This window comes from Phascolarctos cinereus, unplaced genomic scaffold (genome assembly GCF_003287225.1).
Source record: "Phascolarctos cinereus isolate Bilbo 61053 unplaced genomic scaffold, phaCin_HiC Scaffold_1;HRSCAF=81, whole genome shotgun sequence".
Classification (NCBI taxonomy): domain Eukaryota; kingdom Metazoa; phylum Chordata; class Mammalia; order Diprotodontia; family Phascolarctidae; genus Phascolarctos; species Phascolarctos cinereus.
Window position 1 is genome coordinate 124466529 of NW_027555514.1, and position 17396 is coordinate 124483924.

At 36.1% G+C, this 17396-nt stretch overlaps 1 protein-coding gene across 1 annotated transcript in view; it reads right to left on the reverse strand.

Annotated features, from left to right (window-relative positions):
- The window catches only part of CPED1 (cadherin like and PC-esterase domain containing 1), a 421919-nt gene that overhangs the window by 329743 nt on the left and 74780 nt on the right, over window positions 1-17396 (reverse strand). The window contains 1 exon segment of the mRNA XM_020966339.2: window positions 5440-5546. Within this exon segment, the coding sequence (XP_020821998.1) occupies window positions 5440-5546 (107 nt within the window).

Consider the following 17396-nt stretch of genomic DNA (forward strand, 5'->3'; position numbering starts at 1 on the left):
GATTTTCATATATAAAGCAAAACAATCTTCATCCCTATGGCTTGAAATAATCCAGGATCCCTAATGAAAGAATGTAAGGAAAAGGCTCCATATATGAGGCAAAGAAAGTAATATTCGTTGCAGCTGATCTAAACTCCTTCTGACACTTCTTACAGCCCAGAGCAGGTGTGCTATCCTAGCCACTGCTTATGTCCTGAGAGGAAGGATTACAGTAATTGAGTTCAAAGGTCACAGGGACTTACATAGCCACTGCAAAGTTATCCTGCGTTACAGATGAGTTCCACCTGCACAGATTTCAAAAATGTGCTGTTGCACTCATAGAAGATGTATGACTTTTCATGCTAGGCCTTAGTCATAAACAGTGTTAACCTGGCGCAGGACCAATCACCCAGGCCTCTCATCGATCTAGGACATAAAGGAAACCTCTTTTCCTTCCTGTTCTGCTCTTCCCATCCCCCACTATGACCAATGACCTTCTCCAAATCTTTTCCTTCCACTGTCAGTCTTTGGCATTCACAGGGCTGATGATGAGATAATTCTGACTCATACGTGGGAAATACCATCCAAACATTACTCCAGAGTAGAGGCTAAACTAGAAGGTTAAGATAACACCAAGGTAAATTGAGAAAGTCAGCAAATTAAACTCAGGAAATTCAAAGGTGAAGGGGAAATACATCTGTGGCAAATCATCAAATATTGCAATATGGAATTTTTTCTTGTTCTAAAAATACACCGACACCCCTCTACTTATTGATTTTATGTACATCATAAATATATAAGATTTGCATCATTACTAGGAGAAACATTTTTAAGGGAGCTATGATGTGATATCAACTAACCTATTCTATATAGTGAATTTCTCGAACTTAACATTACTATAACACTTTTGATAATCATTAATTAACCTTAAAACAAGAAGGAATTTAAAAGTTATTTTTCAACATAATATCTTGATAGTATATTAGGTTTGATGGCATTTTGCATAAACTCTACTGTCTATTCCTTTTGGGTCATCCATTTGCTTCCTTCATTGTATTTTTTAAAAGCTCGCTTGAACTTTCAAGGACATTTTATAAAATTGTTCTCAAATTTTTGAAATGATTAGAGAGAATGCTTCTAAGATGGTCATGTAAATAACTGCCATAATTCATAATATATTTATTACATAATGCATCATACACAATAATATTAATGAATTATATATTTTATAATAATAAGAGAAATGCAATTTAAGCAACCTGTTTTGCCTCACTTCAAAGTTGACAAAGATGAAAAATAAATGGAAGAGTTTGAGGAGGAACTGTGGAAACATGAATAAACATGAATGCTTTGTTGGTAGAGCTGTGGATTCATACAGTTCTTCTGGAAAAGCAAGTCTATGAATTGATACATTTCATAATTTGGAATTATGCAGAGAAGGACTAAATTGTTATACATTTGCACACAGATAGCACTGTTAAGCATATACTCCAAAGAGTATGACCAAGAAAAAAAAAGGCCCCACTTAAATACACCAAAATCTTTAAAAGAATATTTTTTGTGGTAACAAAGAACTGGGGGATAGGGGTTGGGGAGAGAAAGTAGCCGTCCATTGATTGGGCAATGTCTAAACAAAACTCGGCACACTGATGTAATGGAATATTGGTGTGCTGTAAGAAATGATGACCATGATGAATATAGAAAATCATGGGAAGGCTGATGTGAATTGATATACTATGAAGCAGATCCAGGAAAACGACATACATGACAGCAGCACACTAAATGAAAAGAATGAAACCAAAAATTAGATCTAGGCCTCTGCCGCACTTCCTGGCCACCTTAACACTATACCATGACCTGTATATCCCAATCCTGTTTTTCAATTTGTCTTTTTATGTTGTTTTCCCTCAGAATATAAGCAGGGACTGTTTACTTGGTTGTATTTGTGTCTCCAGTATTTAGCACAGTGTTTGGTACAGAGGATAGTAGATAGATAGATATCTTAATAAATCCTTCCTTCCTTCCCTCTATCCCTCCTTCCCTCTGAATTATGTGAAATTACAATGACCAAAGAGCCCCAAGAAGAAATAGGAAATGATGACATCCTCCACCTCACTTCTTGGCAAAGGTGTGGACACTATGATGAAGAATAGAATTTACATGTAATGTCAGACTTTTTTTGATATGTTGGTTCATTTTGCTGAATTTTTTTTCTTTATCATTGAGGGTTTGCTTTTTGGGAGGGGGTAAGGATAGAAGTACAGTGTGAAGTGTAGATGATATAAAAACATAAGTATATAGTACCTACTATGTGCCAGGCACTGTGCTGAGTACTTCTTACAAATATTATCTCATTTGATCGTTAAATTAACCTTATGAGGTAGGTGCTATTATTATCCCCATTTCATAGATGAGGAAACTGAGGCAGACAGAAATGAAGTGACTTGCCCAGGGTCACACAGCTAGTGAGTATCTAAGGCCATATTTGATCTCAAGTCTTCCTGACTCCTTGCCCAGAGCTCTGTACACCGTGGTGCCACCTAGCTGACAATGTTCCACCTAGGTTTGGATAAATGGCAATTGGAATTTATTGAGTAAGGGTGGACATCTTCAGACCTATTCACTCTGAAGGCTGTGCAGATGAGCTATTTAAGCAGGGAGATGCTTGATGTAGGGAGGTTGCATAGGAAGCCATCTCAATAGCTTACTCAATAGTCCATGTGAGAAGTGATAAGGATTGAACCAGGGTGTTGTCTGCAGGAATGAAGAGAAGGGCATGTAAGATAATATTAAAACAGGAATATTTGGCAACTTATTTCATATATGGTATGAGTAAGATTTTGGAGTTGGTTGTAAACCTAGGTGACTGGAAGGATAATGTTATACTGTTAGAATCAAAATTTGAACCTAGGTACTCTGGCCCTAAATACATCAGTCAACCCAAAGAGAGAACTACAAGCAGTCAATGAAAGGTAGTAAGAATTTAGATTGATGTAAGGAAAAACTTATTAATTATCAGAGATAATAGGATAGGCTGCCTTGCTACTTAGTAAGTTCCTCATTTTATTATGGAACAATAACATTGTGAAGAATAACAAATTTGAAAGACAAGAATTGTGATCAAACTCAAGGACCAACAAGACGAAACACATGACGCCCCTCTTTACAAAAATGTGACGGACTCGGGGTTCAGAATAAGTCATGCATTTTTGGACAAGGAAAGCATATGGGTTTGTTTTGTTTCACTATGAAAAAAATTTTTTAAAGTGTATAATAAATCATAAATAACTATATAAATGGCAGTTTTTTTAAAAGGAATTCATAAGGCTTGATTTTAAAGATTTATTTTTTTCTTATTCTCTTTATTTCTTCAATACCCTTCATCATTTTGTTCCACCCCATACCCCAAGATTGGTTTTATTGCTTTGTTCCCTTCTCTCTATACCTCTTCTTGTACTGGTCACACATGAGAGGGTTTACAAATAACTATTCTAAAAGTATCCAAACATTTTATTCCTTCTAAACTGCTGACTGTATGCTTTGGATTTTTTTTCTCATTTCTACATATTTCTCCTCTGAATAAAGTATTTGTTCCCATGTATACTTTCTTCTGTACTTCCCTGTGATCACTGACAGCTGTTTGTTGTTGGTTATTTTTAATTTTTTTTCATAGTGGGTGGTAAAGCAGAATTCAGAAGTTCCATTAGCTGAATAAAAAATGTTCCACCCAAACCCAGCTTGTAAAACCTTAAAAACATTCAAACATCAACGTAATCTAATGGTTGAAAATAAGTCTTTGTTTTTTTCCACGTTAGACATTGCTGTAGTCTGGAAAAGCAAGACTATAGATTATTTTGATCTGTTTTCATAAGTCTCTGTCTTAGCTGCACCCTCTCTTTCTTCCTAATATCCCCTCCTTTCTGCCCTGCCCCATCTTGGAAACTTTTCATATCTGGAATTTTCTATGCCCAGAAATTTCCTTTTTACTAGCTAATTTAATTTGTATCCTCTGGCCTGGTATTAGAAGCAAGGAAACCAATCAAATCTGCTTAAGAAGGGTAAGTTTCCATGACCTAGAAGCAACTTGCTGCAATAGAAGGTATTCTAGATTTGGAGTCAATGGACTCTGCCTCTTACTATCCATGTGACCTTGAGCAATTCATTTCCCCTCTGAGCCTCAGTTTCCCCATCTATAAAATGATAAGGCTGAACTAGATGACCTTTAAGACACTTCCTACAAAAACTGAGCTGACCTCATACATGAAATAAAGATGAATTTAGAAATACAAGTGAAATCTTGGTACAAAATGTGCCACGACTAGGAAGTAGCCTTTCATAGCCTCACTGGAGACTCCCTCTTAGCAATTGCCTGAAGACCACTGGGCACAGGGTATCCAGTTGATGTCCATTTCCTGCTCTTCTCACGCTTCTGATTTGGAGGTATCAAATGTAACTTTATTGTGGAGAAGATATGGGGAGAAGTTAGCAGGATACCTTGGTTTTGGAAATATCGGCTGATACCCAAGTTTTCAGGGGATGAGGGAAAGTATACCCTAATACCCTTCCCTTGTTGCCCCTATTTCCCCCTTAGTGCCGCCTTGGCTGCCTCCTGTAAAATCCCATGGTCTTTCCTTAAACACAAAGAATTAAAGGTCCTATTATTTCCAGCATTGACTGGCTTCTGTGATCCTCCTGCAATAAGTCTAAGTAATGGACCCCAACTGGCATAATGCCAATTTTTAATACTACATATCATTTTCTAATGAACTCAGCAAGGGACTTGATTAACTTGATAATATCAATAATAATAACAATAATAATGGCTAGCATTTATATGGCACTTTAAGGTTTGGCAAGTATTGTACATATGTTATATCATGATATCCTTACAGCAACCCTAGGTGCTAGGATTATTCTATCATCCCCATTTACATATGAGGAAACTGAGGCAGAGGTTAAGTGACTTGCCCAGTTACACCCAGCTCATAAGTATCTGAGGAAAGATTTGTACCTAGGTCTTCCTGACTTAGAATTCAGTACTCTTACCTACTTCATCATCTGACTGCCTCATGAATGTGACCAAACATTTAGAACAGTGATGCTAGTGAAGAGAACAAAAGATGCACCATCTTTTTAAAAAAGGTAAAACAATGGAGTAGATGTTTCTCTAATTTAAAAAGTGGAGATGATGTATTTAGTGTGGTATAGTGTGGCCAGGCCAGCCTACTCTTTGAGTTGGGGGAGCTCTAACAGGAAAAGAAGGTACAATACTTGTACCCCAACTATAGGTCAGGGTTGAATTGCATAGTTATTCCCATTTGCCAAATCAGGGTCAACAAATGAGATTAGATCATCTTTTCCTCTTCCTTGAATTCTAAGCACTAATGTGGATTTAACATTAATAGAAAGTCTCTGCTTGAAAATCTGGAAACAACAAGAAAAATACCATTGATACTATACCCTTTGATGTAAGTTCAACTGGAACAAGTCTTCTTTCACGACGCAAGGCTTTCCATCAGCTTTCCTAGAAGGCAGGCAGATGAGAAGATCCCAAGAGCCTGATTCACCTAACACGAAGAGAACAGACATTTAACTAATTAGGTAGAAATATCACATAACTCTTTAAAAAAACAAATGGCTAAAAAGCTTGTGAAATAAGTGGATATTCTGATAATCTAAGTGAGAAAAAATTCTTAATTTCTTAAGTGATGATAAAATTTAACCTTTATAGGCTCTAAGACTAACAATTCAACAGTGGTTGTTTCATTGTTTATTTCATTATTCTTTTTTATATTCCTGGGATGTCCAAATATTTTAACAAGTGAAATTCTCAAAATAAATTTCAATAACAATATGAAATTCTCAAAATAAATTTCAAAGTGTAATACATTTTAATTCATTTAAGATGAATAGTACCATGCAGTACTTTGTCTGAGTGAAAGATATGTTTTGGTTTAGGTATGACTATAAAACCAAGCAACAGCAATTCTAGAATATCAAAATATTAATTACTAGAAATTTTGTTTTAGTTTTTATAAGTTTCCACTAATTCATCTATTAGACTAATTCATCTCTCATTCTCCAGATGAGGGAAGCAGGGTCCAGTGAGCTTTGGTGACATACATAAAATCAGACAACTATTTAGCATAAGAGGTGGGATTCAAACCCAAGTCCTCTGACTTCAAAATTAGTGTTCTTTCAACTATAACATCCTGCATTTCTTCCTGTGCATTGTGATTTAATCATTTAAATATAAACACAAATCCAATATAGGTAATGAGAATGAGCCAATAACGTGGACAGAGCTAAAATCCCCAAATCAAAAAATGTTAGAATTGGAATGGTTGTTAGAGATCATTTTAGTCCAACTCTGTAATTTGACAGATAAGAATGTGAAGTACTCAGATAAGCAATTTACCTAAAGTAACAAGGCTAAAAGGTAGCAGTTGATTACTTGATGAAATAATCTCAGATTACTTTGTAAAGTACACATAAATTTTAAAAATTAACTTAGGTAGAATTGTCATTTTTATTATATTGGCTTGGCCTACCCATGAGCAATTAATATTTCTCTGATTATTGAGCTCTGTCTTTGTGTGAAAAGTGCTTTGTTGTTTATGTTCATATAATCCCTGGGTTTGTCTTGGCAGGTAGCTTTCAAAATATTTTATATCGTCTATAGTTATCTTCAATGGAATTTTTCTTTCTATCTCCTGCTGCTGGGTTTTGTTGGTGGTATAAAGAAATGCTGATGATTTGTGCAGATTTATTTTATATCTTGTAACTTTGTTGAGGTTGTTAATTTGTTTCAATTAACTTTTTAGTTGATTCTTTAAGGTTTTCTAAATATACCATCATATTATCTTCAAAGAATGATAGTTTTTTTTCCTCATTGCCTATTTTTAATCTCTTTAATGTCTTTTTCTTGTCTTACTGCTATAGCTAGCAATTCTAGTAAAAAAAAATAATAGTGGTGATAATGGACATCCTCATTTCATTCCTGATGTTATTGGGAAGGCTTCAAGTTTATCTTCCTTACAGATAATGCTTGCTCTTGGTTTTAGATAGGTACTGCTTATCATTTTAAGAAAGAGTCCATTGATTCTCATGCTTTCTAGTATTTTTAATAGGAATGGGTATTGTTTTTTGTCAAAGGCTTTTTCTGTATTTATTGGTATAATCATGTGATTTTTGTTGGTTTTGTTATTGATATGGTCAATTATGCTGATAGTTTTCCCAACATTGAACTAGCCCTGCATTCCTGGTATAAATCTTATCTGGTCATAGTGATTTTCGCACTGATGTTCATTAAGGAAATTTATCTACAATTTTCTTTCTCTGTGTTTTGCTTTCCTTGGTTTAGGTATCCAAACCATATTTGTCTCATAAAAGGCATTTTGTAGGGCTCCTTCTTTACCCATTTTGTCAAATAGTTTATGTAGTATTTAGATTAATTGTTCCTTAAATGTTTGGTAGTGGATAGAGCACTGGCCCTGAAGTCAGGAGTACCCGAGTTCAAATCTGGTCTCAGACCAAACACTTAACACTTAATAGCTGTGTGACCCTGGGCAAGTCACTTAACCCCAATTGCCTAAGAAAACAAACAAACAAAAAACTTAAATGTTTGGTAGGATTTCACTTGTAAATTCAGCAGGTCCTGGAAATTTTTTCTTAGGAAGCTCATTTATGGCTTGTTCAATTTTCTAAGATAGTGCTATTTAAGTACTTTATTTCCTCTTGTTAATCTGGGCAGTTTATTTTTTGTAAATATTCATCCATTTCTTTTAGATTATCAGTTTTACCAGCATATAATTGAGGAAAATAACTCCCAATAATTGGTTTAATTCAGTCTTCATTGGTGGTTTTCTCACCCTTTTTATTTTTGATAATGGTTATTTGTTTTCTTCTTTCCTTTTTAAATCAAATTAACCAATGATGTTTTTTTCTTATAAAACCAACTCCTACTTTTCATTATTAATTCAATTTCTTTTACTTTCAATTTTATTAAATTTTTGATTTTTAGGATTTCCATTTTGGTGTTTAATTGGGGATTCTTAACTTGTTCTTTTTCTAGGTCTTTTTTTTGTTGTTAGTTTCATGCCTAATTCATTGATCTGCTCTTTCTTCTTTTATTGATGTAGCCATTTAGAGATATACATTTTCCCCTAAGTGCTGCTTTGGCTGCTTCCCACAAATTTTAGTATGTTGTCTGATTGCTATTATTCTCTTTAATGAACTTATTGATTATTTCTGTGATTTGTGCTTTGACCCACTCATTCTTTAGCATTAGATTATTTAATTTCCAATTAATTTTTAGTCTATGCTTCCATGCTTCTCTTAATTAAATGTAATCTTTATTGCACTATGGTCTGAAAAAAATATATTTCTGCATTTCTACATTTGGTTGTGAGGTTTTTAGGTCCTAATACATAGTCAATTTTTGTGAAGCTACCATGCACAACTGAGACTTTTCTGGTCCCAGTTTTCTCCAGACATCTATCATATCTAACTTTTCTAAGATTCTATTCATCTTCTTGGTTTCTTTCTTATTCATTTCATAGCAACCTTTATCTAGCTCTGAAAGGGGAAAGTTGAGGTCCCCCACTAGTATAGTTTTCCTCCTTTAACTCATTTAACTTTTCCTTCAAGAATTTGGATTCTATACCATTTGATGCATATATCTTTAGTATTGATATTACTTCATTGTCTATGGTTCCTTTTAGCAACATGCAGTTTCCTTGCTTATCCTTTTAAATTAGGTTTATTTTTGCTTTTGCTTTTTCTGAGATCATGATTTTTAACCCTGCATTTCTAACTTCATCTCAACCATAATAGATTCTGCTCCAGTCCCTTATTTTAATTCTGTGTGTGTCTTTCTGTTTCAAGTGTGTTTCTTATAAACAAAATATTGTTGGATTTTGATTTCTAATCCATTCTATCAGCTTCTGTTTAATATGTAAGTCTATCTCATTCACAGCTGTTATTACTAACTGCACATTTCCCTCCACCCTATTTTCTTCTGTTTATCCTTCTCTCTCTCTTTTTATCCTGTCCTTCCTCTCAAGTCTCTTTTGTTTCTGGTCGCTTCCTTCTTTTATCAGCCCTCCTTTTTATCATCTCCCCTTTTCCTTACCCCTATCCCCTCCTACACCCTTTTGGGGAAAAAATATAGATTTCTTTTGCCAGTTGAGTATGTATAGACATTTTCCTTCTTTGAACCAATTTAGATATGAATGAAGTTCAAGCATTGACTGCCCCTCCCCATTTCCCCTTCTACTATAAAATCTCTTCTTTATGCACCTTTTTTATTTGAGATAATTTTCCCTATTCTTCCTCTCCCTTCCCCCTTCTTCCTGAGCATCCCTCTCTCACCTCTCCATTTTTTTTACATAATCCCAACATTATAGACTCACTCTGATGCCCTCTTTCTATATAGAATCCTTCTAATCTAATAATGAATAAATTCTTAGAAGTTTCATATATCACCTTCCCTTATAGAAAAGTAAGCAGATTAATCTTATTGAGTCCCTTATGAATTCTTTTTCATGTTTACCTTCTTATGCTTCTCTCAAGTCTTTTATTTGAAAGTCAAAATTTTCTGTTTAGTTCTGGTCTTTTCATCAGGAATCCTTGAAAGTCCTCTATTATGGGGCAGCTAGGTGGCGCAGTGGATAGAGCTCTGGCCTTGAAGTCAAGAGGACCTGAGTTCAAATCCAACCTCAGACACTTGACACTTACCAGCTGTGTGACTCTGGCAAGTCACTTAACCCTGATTGCCGCAGCAAAAATAATAATAATAATATTAAAAATCTATGAATTTTTAAAAAAGGGAGCAGCTAGGTGGCACAGTGGATAGAGCACCAGTCCTGGATTCAGGAGGACCTGAGTTAAAATCTGGCCTCATACACATAGCACTCACTAGCTGTGAGACTCTGGGTAAGTCACTTAACCCCAATTGCCTCACCAAAAAAAAAAGTCCTCTATTTCATTAAATATTCTCCCTACTCTCTGAAAGATTATATTTAGTTTTGCTGGGTAGGTTATTCTTAGTTGTAATGTCAGCTCTTTTGCCTTCTGGAATATTGTATTCCAAGTCCTGTTCTCCTTTAACATGGTAGCTGCTAAATCTCGTGTAATCCTGACTGTAATTCAATGGTATTTGAATCTTCTTTCTGGCTGGTTGAAGTATTTCCTCTTTGACCTAGAAGCTCTGGAATTTGACTATAATATTCCTGGAAGTTTTCATTTTGGCCTCTCTTTCATGTAGTGATCAGTGGATCTTTCAATTTCACTTTTACCCTCTGGTTCTAGGATATCAGGGCAGTTTTCCTCGATAATTTCTTGAAATAATATGTCTAAGTCTTTTTTTGATAATGAATTTCAGGTAGTCCAATAATTTTATTAAATTAACTCTCCTCAATCTATTTTCTAAATCAGTTGCTTTTCTGATGATATATTTTACATTTTCTTCTGTTTTTTTTCCATTCTCTTGATTTTGTTTCATTGTTTCCTGATATCTTATGAAGTCATTAGCTTCTACTTGTCCAATTCTAATTTTTAAGGAATTATTTTCTTCACTGAGGTCCTGTGCCTCTCTTTGCATTTAACTAATTCTGGTTTTTATTTTTATTTTCTTCAGTATTTTTGTGTGTTTATTTTTGCCAACCTGTCAATTGACTTTTTATACTTTTCTTCATTTGCTTTCATTTATTTACCTAACTTAGCCTTTACCACTTTTATTTAATTTTTGAAAATAATTTTTTAGCTCTCCAGGGAATTCTTGCTAGGTTTGTGTCGAATTCACATTTTTTTCCCTTGAGGATTAATTTGTTGCTGTTTTGACTGAAATATCTTCTTCTGAATTTATGTCTTGATCTTCCCTATCACCATAGTAGCTTTTTATGATCTGTGGTATTTAAAAAGATTTGAGAAACATAATTTCTGGTAATTTAATCATTTTATTAACAAGACCAGCATGTTTATTGATAAAAGGATGGTCATTTGGCCATGTCTCTTAGACCAAAGACCCGGGTGATTGATCCATGGTTTATATACCTGCAGGTATTCTTCAGGGTGGCAATCAACTGTGATTGGTTAACAATTAATTAGGGAATGAATATTATAATGACAGGGTAGGCTATATTACAATGAGGGTGTTGGGGTACATGACTTGGATCACCCAAATGTTGGTCACAGAGACTTATCACTTTCCATATCATTTGTCTGTCAAAAAGGGAGGATCACATTTTCCTAGACCTGTCTGACTAAACACAATGAGCAGGAATTAGCTTTCAGAATTTCTTTTACTTTCTGATTAGATCTTGGCCTGGGTAAATCTTTGCCTAAGATTTCCCACACTGCTTGATTTTTTGGATGAGGAAGTGGAAAAACCTTGGTTCTGATTCAATAATTAGTTATTAAATACAAGAGAGAAATATTCATTTCTCACAGGTCATTTTTTTTCTTGTATTTGCTCATTATTCCAGCCTGTTTTTTTTTTATTTAGAATTTCATATTAAACGTGTGCTCTGTTCCTAGTCTGGGGAAAGGTAAGGGCACTATTTCAAGCTTCAGGCTTTTTCTTTTACTTTTTTTTTTATATCCATTGTTAATTTATTTATTTTTAGTTTTCAACATTCACTTACACAAGATTTTGAGTTCCAAACTTTCTCCCCACCTCCCCCTTCCCAACCCCAAGATGGCATGCATTCTGAATACCCCTTCCCCTAATCTGCCTTCCCTTCTATCTCGCCCCCCCCCCCTTATCTCCTTCCCTTTCTATTTTTCTGTAGGGCAAGATAGATTTCTATACCCCATTGCTTATATATAGTTTCCCAGTTGCATGTGAAAGTAATTTTTAACATTTGTTTTTAAAACTTTGGGTTCCAAATTTTCTCCCTTCCTCCCTCTCCATCCACCCTCATTGAGAAGGCAAGCAACTCGATACAAGTTATACATGTGTAGTCATGTAAAACACTTCCATAGTAGTCATATTGTAAAAAACTATTTTTCCCTTCATCGTATCCCACTCCCAATTTATTCTGTTCTCTCTTTTAACCCTGTCCCTCCTCAGAAGTGTTTGCTTCTGATTACCCCCTCCTACAATCTGCCCTCCCTTCTATCTTCCCCTCACCTCTTCTCCTCTTCTCTCCTATTTTCCTGTAGGGTAAGATAGATTTTCATACTCAATTGAGTGTGTATGCTATTCCCTCCTTAAGTCAAATCCAATGAGAATAAGATTTACTCAGTCCCTCTCACCTTCCCCCACTTCCCCTCCACTGTAGAAGCTTTTTCTTTTCTGTTTTATGTGACCTAATTTATCCAATTCTACCTTTCCCTTTCTCCTTCTCCCAGTATAATCCTTTCTCACCCCTTAATTTTATTTTTTAGACATCACCCTTCAATTTCCACTCACCTTGTGCCCCCCCAATCTGTCTATCTACAAATATCATCTTTCCATGTAGGAATGTAAACAGTTCAACTTCAAGTCCCTTATGATTTCTCTTTCCTGTTTCCCTTTTCATACTTCTCTTGAGTCTTGTATTTGAAAGTCAAATTTTCTATTCAGCTCTGGTCTTTTCATCAAGAATGCTTGAAAGCCTTCTATTTTACTGAATGTCTATTTTTTCCCCTGAAGGATTATTCCCAGTTTTTCAGCATAGGTGATTCTTGGTTGTAATCCTAGCTCCTTTGACTTCCAGAATATCATATTCCAAGACTTGTGGTCCCTTAATGTAGAAGTTGCTAGATCTTGTGTTGTCCTGATTGTGTTTCTACAATACTTTAATTGTTTCTTTCTGGCTGCTTATGATATTTTCTCCTTGACCTTGGAACTCTGGAATTCAGCTACAATATTCCTAGGAGTTTTCCTTTGGGGATCTCCTTCCGGAGGTGATTGGTGGATTCTTTCAATTTCTATTTTACCCTCAGGTTCTAGAATATCAGATGATGTCTAGGCTCTTTTTGTGGTCATGGCTTTCAGGTAGTTCAATAATTTTTAAATTCTCTCTCCTGGATCTATTTTCCAGGTCAGTTGTTTTTCCAATGAGATTTTTCACATTGTCTTCTACTTTTTCATTCTTTTGGTTTTGTTTCACAATGTCTTGGTTTCTCATAAAGTCATTAGCTTCCATTTGTTCCATTCCAATTTTTAAGGAAGTATTTTCTTCAGTGAGCTTTTGGACTTTCTTTTCCATTTGGCCAATTCTGCTTTTTAAGGGAGTCTTTTCCTCATTAGCTTTTGGCCCTCTTTTGCCATTTGGGTTAGTCTATTTTTTAAGATGTTATTTTCTTCAGTATTTTTTTTTGGGGGGTCTCCTTTAGCAAGCTGTTGACTTGTTTTTCATGATTTTCTTGCCTCACTTTCATTTTTCTTTCCAGTTTTTCCTCTACTTCTCTTTCTTGCTTCTCAAAATCCTTTTTGAGCTCTTCCATGGCCTGGGACCAATTAATACTTTTCTTGGAGGCTTTGAATGACGTGTTGTCTTCTTCTGGTTTTATGTTTTGATCTTCTTTGCCACCAAAGAAAGATTCTATGGTCTTACTTTTTTTATGCTGTTTGCTCATGATCTCAGCCAATTACTTGAGTTTTAAACTCTTTGTTAAGGTAAGGGTCTACTTTCAGTGTGGAGAATGTACTGTACCAAGATTCGGGGGTTTTGTGCAACTGTTTTCAGAGATGCTTCTAGGGACCTGTAAATTTTCAGTTCTTTCAAGGGGATATGATCAAGGATGAGGTGTTCACTTCTTTCCTGGCCTGTGCTCTGGTCTATGAGTGACCACAAGCACTCTTTTCTGCCTTGGAACTGTGAGGAGGATTCACTCTGTACTGCTGTCACAAGCTCCACCATGCCAGTTCTGCCTCCATTCCAGGACCGCCACCCAGAATCCAAGATCCAGCACTGGCAAAACAAGAGAACCCTGCCTCAGCACCAGCAAAGAGACCCCTGCAATCCCCCTCTGATCAGCTGCTTGATCCCTCCTCCATCTGTGAGCTGAGAGCTCTGGAAGCAGCTGCCACCCTGGGGCTACACCGAGACTGGGGCCCGACCAAGCTCCTCTCTCACTGAAGTCAGACAGACCTTTCCTACTGACCTGCTAAGTTGTCTTTGGTGTTTGTGGGTTGAGAAGTCTGGAAACAGCCACAGCTCTCCTTGATTCAATCCCCTGAGCACTGCTGCAGGTTTGCTGAGGCCTGGTCTTTCCCTACATGGCTCAAGCTGAACTGCACTCCTCTCTTAGCCTACCACAACAGACCTTTCCAATCAACCATCCAGGTTGTCTTGGGCTGGAAATTTGTTTCACTCTGTCTTTTTGTGGGTTCTGCTGCTCTAGAATTTGTTTAGAGCCATTTTTTACAGGTATTTGGAGAGGTTTAGGGGAAAGCTCAAGGAAGTCACTGCTTTTACTCTGCCATCTTGGCTGTCCCCCAGGCTTTTTCACAATGATGTTTTGAGAGGTAGATTTGAGGGTTTGGAAGTTTGGGGTGCTTTGAGATGGTGTGATCTGGGAAGAGGTGTGGTCACTGCTTTCCTGATTTGCACTCTAGTCCTTACCCAGGAGGATCCCTGATCCCTTGGAATTAAAATCAGTGCTACTTCTTGGGGCCCTTGCTCCTCGGGACCAGAAGTGAAAGCGTTCCACAGGGTCCCTGCTCCCTTGTAATCAAAAGCAATACTGCCCCTCAGGACTTCCACTCCCTCATGACTGAAAGTGCTTCCTCTGCCCTTGAACTATGACCCGGAAATGGATGTTGTGTTATGTGTTATGTTGTTCATCCTTCATTGAATAGACAATGGAGCTGCCAAACAGCATCTAGTCCTGCATCTAGTGCTGGTATATGGTTCCTCTGTAACCTCTTTTTGCCCAGTTGCCAGGTCCCCTTACTGTCTACTGCTTGAAAGCTCCCAAATCCCTAGTTCCGCATGTTTAATCCATGTGGGCTCTGGGCAGCCTCCACCCCTGTGTCACAGATCTCTCTTTCTGAACTGCTAAGTTGTCTTGGACTGGAAGAATGTCTCACTCTGACCTTTTTGTTGACTGTTACTCCAAAATTTGATTTGAGGTGTTATTTTAAAGTTGTTTGCATGGGAATGTTGGAAGAGCTCAACTGAGTATTTTCTCTACTCTGCTATCATGGACCCTCAGTTAAGAGTCTCTGGTTTTGAGCATCTCTAAGATTCCTTCCAGTTCTAAATCTTACAATCCTACTAGCTAGGAATTGGTAACTCATATCAACTCAACAAATAATTATAAAAGAATTCCTGATATATTGTCAACCTGGGTAAATGGCAGAGTGCAACAAGTACTAGATTTGCTTATCAGACCACAGTTTGGACACCATTTACTTTGTTGTTGACCTTGAAAACTCCCTTAACCTCTCTGACCTCAGTTTCTTAGTCTTTAAATTAGGGGATTGAATTACATGGTATTTAAAGTCCCCTGCTCTAAATCTATGAACCTTTGAGATAGCTACCTTCCACATTTTGAATGGAAATAGTATAACTGCTACTTTTTGGTTGCTTCTACATATGTCATCTGTTCTGTGTGTCATTATGGTAGTAAAAGCTCTTGGTCTTATTTTTACATTGTTGCTAGGTGTTCATTTGTCTTAAAAAAACTATTACCAAATGATGATCCAAATCACATCTCTTTTGAAATTCCCTAGAGTCATTTTTTGGCACTGAAGGACCCTTTGACTTCAAAGAAAGCCTTTATGAGAAGCAAAAGATACATCACATTTAGGCGTGAAATTTCACTCCTTACTAATCTAGTGACTTTTCTTTGGCAAGCACTGTTCAGTGCAGTGAGTTTCTCTGTTTTACTGATAGGGAAATTTATCATCACAAAAGAGCCCATATTATAGAACACAAATTCAAGTGTAGGCTCTTACATTTATTTCCTTGTTTACATTAAACATCTATAAATACCCAAGCAGGACAAGCTTGGCCCCAAAGAAGAGATATGAGAATGCAACTCCCCCTAACCTTTGCAGAAGTTGAGGGTATATGTGTGTGGAACACTATACATAATGTCTGATTTTTTTTTTGATATGTTGGTTAGTTCTGCTGAACTATTTTTTTCTCTTTTTAAAAAAAAAATCCTTATTATATAGGATCAAAGAGGGAAAGGGGCAGAAATACTGAAAATTTTAAGTGATATAAAAACAAAAAGTATCAAAATAAACTTTAAAGGTATATAACTTTAAATTGCACTGATATTTTTAGGGCACCCTGTATATGCACACATGTGTATATAGTCATACCAGCAGCACAATTCAGAAGACTTGAAAGGATTTATTCTTGGGATTTGAAAATATTGCAAAATAAATTATGGTTATTTTTTGGATGAATTTGCACTACTAATTCCCATGCCTCCCCTACACACTATTACTTTTGAGAAAACCACAAACCTGTTTGTTTATACTTTAAGCAGCTCTTCCAGCCAAAATGGAATGCTATATGATAGTTCAAATAACTTTATCTTAGTCTACACTTGTGTTTCTCAGCCAATACTTCCTGATTTGATTTAAGGGGAAAAGAAAAAGTTTTTTCTCATTCTGTTTTACTTTTGGCTGAAATGAGGAAGCACTGAAAATCCCAAGAGACAAACTCCTCTCATAAGCTAAACATTTCAAGCAGTTATGAGAAGGCTAGAATAAAAAAAAAGAAAAGCATTTCAAATAGGAGATATATTGCCTAAGTCTTTAAATCAAAGATCTTTGTTAACCCCTCCCTTAATACCACCACTGTCTCTCCCTTTAAATCCTCATGCCCCACACATAGCCAGAAATACCAAAAATGTTTCTAAAACTTTTAGAAAAAAATCTATTTAAATACTAAAAATTTACAACTGTATGACTTTGTGAAATCAGTCAGTAAGTATGTACTGTAACTCTTCTGTGTGTGAAGCATTGTACTAAGTAAGTACTATGAGAAATCCCCAAGGAATGCAATGGAAAGTGCTTGATCTGGTCAAAGTAACAGGGTTCAAATCCTCACTCTGCTGTTTATGTGACCCAAGGCAAGTTACTTTCCTCTCTAGGATCTAGCCCCTCATATCTAAATTAAGGGGTTTGGGTTAGGAGGCCTTAAAGGTCCACTAAATTTGTGATAATGTGATCATATGATTCCAAGACACATAATAATTTCAAAGCAATGCACAGAGAAGCTAATTCTTATTAACTGAATATATAAGGTGTAATGAAGCCACCACAATGGTGCAGACTTTAATGATTTCAACATCCTTATAAAGGATCTCTTTGGCTTTAGTTTCACCCCATGAATTCATCCTTTAATCCACTATTAAATTAATCTCCTACATCACTATTTTCATCATGTTCCCTTTGTACTTATTCAAAAAGAAATGAGTGTCCAGTACTACTTTATGGTTCACTCTGCAGACTCCACAATCTGGCA